The 10,000-nt window shown below is 43.3% G+C and overlaps 1 protein-coding gene across 1 annotated transcript in view; it reads right to left on the bottom strand.

Annotated features, from left to right (window-relative positions):
• The window catches only part of LOC143301871 (solute carrier family 2, facilitated glucose transporter member 1-like), a 47,566-nt gene that overhangs the window by 33,584 nt on the left and 3,982 nt on the right, over positions 1–10,000 (bottom strand). Inside the window, exons 2-3 of the mRNA XM_076616287.1 lie at positions 3,542–3,628; positions 464–571 (exon numbers count right to left, since the gene is read on the bottom strand). Coding sequence (XP_076472402.1) covers positions 464–571; positions 3,542–3,550 — 117 coding nt within the window. The 5' untranslated portion in view covers positions 3,551–3,628. The remainder of the gene's footprint in view (positions 1–463; positions 572–3,541; positions 3,629–10,000) is intronic.

The following is a 10,000-nucleotide window of genomic DNA, read 5'->3' as shown; positions in this document are numbered from 1 at the left end:
GTGTCTGTGTGTCAGTGTATTTGAGCGTGTGTGTGTATGTTTGGAGGAGAGGGGGTTCTGTGTAATAGTGTGTATGTGTGTGTGTGTGTGTGTGTGTGTGTGTGTGTGTGTGTGTGTGTGTGTGTGTGTGTGTTAGTTTTAGTGTTAGTGTTAGTGTGTGTGTGGTGGGGTGTCTGTGTGTGTGTGTGTGTGTGTGTGTGTGTGTGTGTGTGTGTTGGAGGGCACGGGGGGAAATGCGGTTCTGTGTGTGTGCGTGCGTGCGTGCGTGCGTGTGTGTTTTGATTAGGGACTAGCACCATTACTACACCCTCTTACTGTGGGCGTGGGGAGGTGGGGGAGTGGGGAGTGGGGGGGGGGGGGGGAGGAAGAGGGCGGGCTCAACTGAGTACGCTTTACACGGAAAGACGCTTCCTACCTAATAAATGGATTTAATTAATCTTCCAAAGAAAAACAGAAGACTTACCGACGATGGAGTATTGACCACAGCGATGTTGTAGCCGTAGAGGACAGGGTTGCCCCACACAGCTACGAACACACTGAACAACAGGAGGCCCGTGGGCTTCTGGTCTTCCTGTGTACACACACACGCACACACACACACACACACACACACACACACACACACACACACACGCACACGCCCACACACACACACGCACGCATGCAGGCACACACACACACACCCATGCACATACTACTACATCACCATATCATGTGCACACCATGTACACACCACTACACATCACATTATCATGTACGCATCATTACACACGATATAATGCACACACTACTACACACCATATCATGTACACACCATGTACACACCACCACACACCATATCATGTACATATCATACACACATCAGTACACATAATATCATGTACACACCATGCACACATTACTACACACCATATCACGGACACACCACTACACACCATGCTAAGTACACATCATACACACATCACTACATATAATATCATGTACACACCATGTATACATCACTACACACCATATCATGTATACACCATGTACACACCACTACACATCACACCATGTACACATCATACACACATCAGTGCACATAATATCATGTACACACCACGCACACATCACTACACACAATATCATGTACATATCACTACACACCATATTAAGTACACATCATACACACACCACTACACATAATATCATGTACACACCATGTACACATCACTACACACCATGTCATGTATAAACCATGTACACACCACTACACATCATATCATGTACACATCATACAGTGCACATGATATCATGTACACACCATGTACACATCACTACACACGATATCATGTACACTTTATACACACACACACTGCACACCTTATAATGTACACATCATACACACATCACTACACATAATATCATGTACACATTATAAACATACACTGCACACCATAATAATGTACACATCATAAACACATCACTACACATCATATCGTGTACACACCATGCACACATCACTACACACCATATCATGGACACATTACACACACACACACACCACACACCATATCATGTACACATCATACACACACCAGATATAATGCAAACACCGCTATACATCATGAACACATCGCAACGCCACCATATCATGTATACATCATGCACAAAGTTCTGCACCACTATACACATCATTCACACACCAGATCACCATATCATGCACACACCATACACACTACATATCATATCATGCACACCATATTATGTACACATCATACACACTACACAGAAAAATATCAAGAACGCATCATACACGCTACACACCATATCATGTACTTAACACACAAACTACACATCATATCATGTACACCATATCATGTACACATCATACACACTACACACCTTATAATGAGCACACCACACACTACACACCATATAATGCACACATCATACACAATACACACCATATTATGTACACCACATCATGTGCACATCATACACACTACACACCACATCGGGTACACCATATCATGTACACATCATACATACTACACACCATATCATGAACACATCATACACAACTACACACCATATCATGAACACATCCTACACACTACACACCATATCATGTATACATCATGCACACACTACACACCATATCATGTACACATTGTGCACATAAAACAACACACCATATCATGTACACATCATACACACTACACACCATATCATGTACACATCATACACACACCACTACACACCATATCATGTACACATCATACACACATCACTACACACCATATCATGTACACATCATACACACATCACTACACACCATATCATGTACACATCATACACACACCACTACACACCATATCATTTACACATATACACCACTATATACCATATCATGTACACATCATACACCACTACACATCATATCATTTACACATCATACACACACCACTACACATCATATCATTTACACATCATACACACACCACTACACACCATAGCATGCACAAATCATACAAACATCACTACACACCATATCATGTACAAATCATACACACATCACTACACAACCATATCATGTACAAATCATACAAACACCACTACACATAACATCATGTATACATTATACAAACACCACTACACATCATATCATTTACACATCATACACACACCACTACACACCATATCATTTACACATCATATACACCACTATATTATACCATATCATGTACACACCATACACACACCACTACACACCATACCATGTACACATCCTGCACACATTACTACACACCATATCATGTACAAATCATACACCACTACACATCATATCATTTACACATCATACACACACCACTACACATCATATCATTTACACATCATACACACACCACTACACACCATAGCATGCACAAATCATACAAACACCACTACACATCATATCATTTACACATCGTACACACACCACTACACACCATACCATATAAACATCATACACACACTACACACCATATCATGTACACATCATACACGCACCACTACACACCATATCATTTACACATCATATACACCACTATATACCATATCATGTACACATCATACGCACACCACTACACCACCTTATCGTGTACACTTTACACACACACTACACACCATATCATGTACACATCATACACACACTACACATCATATCATTTACACATCATACACACACCACTACACACCATACCATGTAAACATCATACACACACTACACACCATATCATGTACACATCATACACACATCTTGCACACATCACAAAACCACCACAGAATTAACAAGCACACACACACACACACACACACACACACACACACACACACACACACACACATTACAATAAAATTACCATTTACACACCATGCACACACACAACCGCTGCATGTAATGCACGCACAAACACAGACACAAACATATAGATAGACAGACACAGATGTATTGGCATCAGACAGAAACAGACACACGCACACACACACAGACACACACACGAACGCACACACTTACATCTCCCATGTTCCGTTGTCTTGGTGATGAGAGACTGTGTCGTCGCTTGTCTGCGTGTCTATCGTCACTAGGCGTGTTCCGATGACGCTAGAATACAGCATACGTACACACTGAATGTCATTTGTTCTAGGAATCCTATGTTCTGAGTTTCTCTCTCTCTCTCTCTCTCTCTCTCTCTCTCTCCAACCTATGGTACAATACGGCTCAGGAACGTGGGGACTTGATAGGAATGCTGCAATGTATTGCTAATCTGTTCACTTATTTGGTCTTAAACCCCCCCAACTTTTTAGGGGTTGAAATGAGAACACCAAATGATTTAGTTCATGGAGAAACTGATAGATACCCAATTTATGTAAATTCTGCTGTTAAATGCATTAGCTATTGGTTAAAATGACTGAAAATGAATATTTATAGACTGTCATGCAAATCATACAATATGTTGTATGATTTAGACCAAAGAGGCAAACGAAATCGGGTGTCAAATGTACGAATGTGTGTGTATGCACTTGGATTTGGGTATGCATGGGAGTGGCAAGAAGTAAGTGATGAAAACAGATTTGTACACATGTTTCACCAAAGATTGATAGACTGCAGGCGGCAAGAGTGGGAAAGCCACATTCATTCAAGTGAAAGGTTTAGTATGTATAGAATGTATATGTTTAACTCACTCAGTACGGCCAGTCCTCTCTTCTCCTCTACACAGACCCCTCGGATGTCCTGTGGGTGTCTGAATGACCCAACCTTTAGCTTCCGTCGTCAGAACTGTGGTATTCTTTGTCAACATTCACCTCTTCAGTATAAGAGCGTTCCGCTTGCAATATTTCGATGATGGTAATTGGGATGAAACGCTGTTAACGCTCTTTCGCCGTTCGTATGGAGAGAGTTAATCATGCAGTGAAGAGATACCTTTTGTGTGACGTGAACATCTGCAGTGTACTCTGACCAGATTCAGATTTGGTATTTCTGATATAAAAGTACACAGATATCGTTATAAAACCGTGAATATTTCAGAATTAGTATGTCTTCTGTCCGAGGAACCCAGACAGGATGAAGTTCATTTTGTTTTGAAATGCCCTGCATTGAGTTAAAATTTATCCCGAAGAAATATTACACATATCCATGTCTGTTTAGATTATGTTTATTGATGTCATCGAGTGATAACGAAACAATATGCAGTTTAGCTATGTATTTATTTCGAGCACTTCAGCTGAGAGAAACACTGGTATCCTAATTGCTGTGGTATCTGGTTATGCTTATTGTGTTTACATAGTTGTCGTGACACATGTATAACTGTTATCGCCCCCTGTTCATATGGAGCTATGGCCTAAGATGAAAAAATAATCTGTATCTGAATCTCTGTGTGTGTGTGTGTGTGTGTGTGTGTGTGTGTGTGTGTGTGTGTGTGTGTGTGTGTGTGTGTGTGTGTGTGTGAGTGTATGAGTGTGTGTGTGTGTGTGTGTGTGTGTGTGTGTGTGTGTGTGTGTGTGTGTGTGTGTGTGAGTGTGTGTGTGTGTGTGTGTGTGTGTGTGTGTGTGTGAGTGTATGAGTGTGTGTGTGTGTGTGTGTGTGTGTGTGTGTGTGTGTGTGTATGAGTGTATGAGTGTGTGTGTGTGTGTGTGTGTGTGTGTGTGTGTGTGTGTGTGTGTGTGTGTGTGTGTGTGTGTGTGTGTGTGCTTCCATGGAGTTAGAGCAGTGACCCTTACTTGCCTTGATACACAGCGCACTGACAAAACACGTCAGATTAGATTCTCACTTACTTCACTGCTCCCCAATGGATGTTTGATGAGCTCCTCGGTAGTACAATGGTCGGTATCCCCGCCTGTCACGCGGGAGAGCGGGGTTCAATTCCCCGCGGGGGAGAGCGGTTATTTATTTATTTTTTTTTATTTTATTATTATTATCATTACTACTACCTTTTTTATATCATAATTTTATTTATTTATTTATTTATGTAAGCTTATCTATCATTTATTCACCTTTTTTTTCTCTCAAGGCCTGACTAAGTGCGTTGGGTTACGCTGCTGGTCAGGCATCTGCTTGGCAAATGTGGTGTAGCGTATATGGATTTGTCCGAACGCAGTGACGCCTCCTTGAGCTACTGAAACTGAAAACTGAAACTGTGCTTCAGGGGCGTGCGGGTATTTTGCCCTACCTCCGCTTTGGCTTCAGTGTGTGTGTGTGTGTGTGTGTGTGTGTGTGTGTGTGTGTGTGTGTGTGTGTGTGTGTGTGTGTGTGTGTGTGTGTGTGTGTGTGTGTGTGTGTGTGTGTGTGTGTGTGTGTGTGTGTCTGTGTGTGTGTGTGTGTGTATGTCTGTGTGTGTCTGTGTGTGTGTCTGTGTGTGTGTGTGTGTGTGTGTGTGTGTGTGTGTGTGTGTGTGTGTGTGTCTGTGTGTGTGTGTGTGTGTGTGTGTGTGTGTGTGTGTGTGTGTGTGTCGGGAATTAAGATAGAAGAGGGTCTTGAACTCATTAGACATAACATAATTTGAACATCACACCACTGTTGTATTGTTGGTTTTGATTACACACACACACACACACACACACACACACACACACACACACACACACACACACACACACATATATATATAAACCCCACCCCCACACCCCCCGCTCTCCCCAAAGCAAACACAAACACACCCTTTTGAGAATATCTGCGCAACATCGTTCGCAAAATAGATTCACGTCAAAATACCCTATGGTCTTATTGCAATCGAGACTATTAGGCATACATATTTTGTTGCTGTTATTATTGAAATTCCTGTTAAAACTGGCGTTCTGATCTGTCACCAACATGCTTTCTTGAGTTCTACCAGCGCTGGTGATGCACAGTTTATTCAACATATCCAATCCAATCAGCTATTTCAAACTGTGTCCAAGTTCAAGTTCTTCTCCCATGATTGGGAGAGTACGTTTGTGAACTTAGTCGGCAGTGGTGCACGAAGAGAAGAGAAGAAAGAGCGCGTAAATAGCCGGAAATACTTGATGTTTGACAGGTTCTTGGCAGAATGGTTAAGACGCTCAGCTGCCAATACAGAGAGTCCGTGAGGGTGTGGGTTCGAATCCCGCTCTCGCCCTTTCTCCTAAGTTTGACTGGAAAATCAAACTGAGCGTCTAGTCTTTCGGATGAGACGATAAACCGAGGTCCCGTGTGCAGCACGCACTTGGCGCACTGAAAAAGAACCCATGGCAACGAGAGTGTTGTCCTCTGGCGAAATTACGTAAAATGAAATCCACTTTCATAGGTACACAAATATGTAAGCATGCACTCAAGGCCTGACTAAGCGCGTTGGGTTATGCTGCTGGTCAGGCATCTGCTCAACAGATGTGGTGTAGCGTGTATGGATTTGTCCGAACGCAGTGACGCCTCCTTGAGAAAGTGAAACTGAAACTGAATCTTGGTAATGAATATTCATTACGGTATCACAACGAGGACGAAGCAGGCGTTAAATAATTGTGAAATGTGTGTGTGGTGGGAACGCTTCGAAGTCACGGTGGGGCGATAAACCCACGAACTGTTCGCAGTTACACGCTGTTTGCAACAATTCACACAGTGTATTTGTATTTGTATTTCTTTTTGTCACAACAGATTTCTCTGTGTGAAATTCGGCCTGCTCTTCCCAGGGAGAGCGCGTCGCTACACTATAGCGCCACCCATTTTTTTGTTGTTGTGTGTTTTGTCCTGTGTGCAGTTTTATTTGTTTTTTTCCGATCGAAGTGGATTTTCCTACATAATTTTACGTGCGCTATGTGCATGTTGTACACGGGACCCCGGTTTATCGTCTCACCCTAATGACTAGCGTCCAGACCACCACTCAAGGTCTAGTGGAGGGGGAGAAAATATCGGCGGCTGAGCCGTGATTCGAACCAGCGCGATCAGATTTCTCTCGGTTCCTTGGCGGACGCGTTACCTCTAGGCCATCACTCAGTGCATGTAGCGTTTGTGGATCTTTCCAAACATCTGCCATTGTTTGGAGATAAACAGTCGTTTCTTTCTTTTTTACTTTTTGTTGTTGTTGTTGTTGTTGTTGTTTTGTCTTGTCTTGATTTGCTTTTAAGATGAGCGTGCGTTTTCACAGATTCCGACAATGATTAACTCTCTCCATACGAACGGCGAAAGAGACGAAGTTAACAGCGTTTCACCCCAATTACCACCATCAAAATATTGCAAGCGGAAGGCTCTTGTATTGAAGGGGGTAATGTTGACAAAGAATACCACAGTTCTGACGACGGAAGCTAAAGGTTGGGTCATTCAGACACCCACTGGACATCCGAGGGGTCTGTGTAGAGGAGAAGAGAGGACTGGCCGTACTGAGTAAGTTAATCTTTATTTGGAGTGTTGTCCTCCATTAGTGTAAGTTCGCCTGCAAGCTACACTGTTGGTACCCACTTGCTCGGAGTGATCGTTCCATAAACTGTATGGAGAGGTGGTGGCAGAATGGTTATGATACTTATCTGCCAATATAGTGTCCGTGAGGGTCTGGGTTCGATTCCCGGGAGAGACACAGAGGGAGAGACAGACTGGCAGACAGACAGACAGACAGATAGACAGATAGAGACAGACAGACAAACACACACAGAGAGACAGAGAATACGTTACAGATGTGTATACATATATAAAGCATCTCATTTAATATATGTATTGGAGGGAAAAAAAACAACAACAAGTGTATCGAGAAAAGCCAAGTGTGTCAGGAAGATAATCAAAATATGTATAGACACACACACACACACACACACACACACACACACACACACACACACACTATATATATATATATATATATATATATATATATATATATATATATATATATATATAGTGTGTGTGTGTGTGTGTGTGTGTGTGTGTGTGTGTGTGTGTGTGTACTCTCTCTCTCTAAGTGTGGGTATGTGGGTAAATATAAATAGATAGATAGATATCTAGACAGATAGATGGATATAGATATGTATTACAAAAAAAAAAAAAAAAAAAAAAAAAAAAAAAAAAAAAAAAAAAAATAGCCATCTCATTTATTAATGATACTGATACTGCTTTGTCTGCAATTGCGTTGGGTGCACACACAGCCACAAGTTAAAACGTGCGCTCAGCGTGTCATCTTATCATGAGAAAAAAACACGTGGCAGATGAGTGCAGTTCAACCTCTTTCTTTTGTTCAGACTTGCTGTAACCAACAGCGTCTCCGTCAAGGTCGTTGTGCTTAAAACTCGGTCAGCCCTCCGTATCAGCTGAGAGACACGGGGTCATGACGGGGAGAGAGAGAGAGAGAGAGGAGGGGGGGGAGGGGGTGGAGAGAGAGAGAGAAGGGGGTGAAGGGAGAGAGAGAGTGGGGAGGGGAGAGAGAGAGGGGGAGAGAGAGAGGAGGGGAAGGGGAGAGAGAGTGGGGAGGGGAGAGAGAGAGACAGGCAGACAGACAGAGATATAGACAGAGAGAGACAGAAACAGAATGACAGAGAGACAGAGACAGAGGCAGAGAGAGACAGAGAAAGGAAACAGACATAGAGAGAGAGAGGGAGACAGAGAAATGAGAGAGACAGACACAGAGAGAGAGATAGAGAGAGAGAGAGACAAAGACAGAGACAGAGAGGATAATGAGGTGGGAGAGAGGGAGGGTAAGAAAGGGGGGAGAGACAGAGAGAGAGAGAGAGAGAGACAGACAGAGGGGAGAGATGTGGGATGGGAGAGAGACACAGAGAGAGACAGAGAGGATAATGAGGTGGGAGAGAGGGGGGGAGCGGGGGGGTAAGAAAGGGGGCAGAGACAGAAATAGAGGGAAAGACGGAGACAGAAAGAGGGGAGAGAGGTGGGATGGGAGAGAGGGAGAGAGAGACAGAGAGAGGGAGAAGAGAGAGAGAGAGAGAGAGAGAGAGAGAGACAGAAACAGAATGACTAACTAACTGACTAACTGACTAACTGACTGACTGGAAGGAGTACAAACGCAAAATGATGACCGACATTCTGACCCGGAAATGCTGTCTTCTTATTCAGTGATGTGACAGCTCTTCGCTGATGAACGTACTCTTACTCGTAAGTAACAATAGAGACGATACCAGCCGCCGTGGCGAAGTGGATAGCGTCGCGGACTGACGGCTGGGAGGACGCGGGTTCGAACCCCAGCAGAGGTGGGTTTTTCGGCCCGTGGCCGGCTCCTATCCAGAGTTGAGTGTGCTGTGGGCTTAAATGGAGAGACTGGGACCACACAGTCGAGTGTCATCCAATCCAAGGATGCGTCTTTGGGTGTGTTGCTCTAATTACCTGACCAACACTGCGAGTGTCTGTATCTCTCGGGCCTGGTTAACGCCGGGATATCATTATGACAGGAAGCGTAGAGTACAGCCTTGTCACGCAGTCCCAAACCAAAATGGACCTCCATAGCAACATCGTCATCGTTATCGTCATCCTCCTCCTCAATCATCATCAAAATAAACAAAACAGTCTCAAAGTCTGTGGCCTTTCATG

This window comes from Babylonia areolata, chromosome 28 (genome assembly GCF_041734735.1).
Source record: "Babylonia areolata isolate BAREFJ2019XMU chromosome 28, ASM4173473v1, whole genome shotgun sequence".
Classification (NCBI taxonomy): Eukaryota; Metazoa; Mollusca; class Gastropoda; order Neogastropoda; family Buccinidae; genus Babylonia; species Babylonia areolata.
The sequence above is the reverse complement of the archived record's forward strand: the minus strand, read 5'-3'. Positions and strand labels throughout refer to the sequence as shown.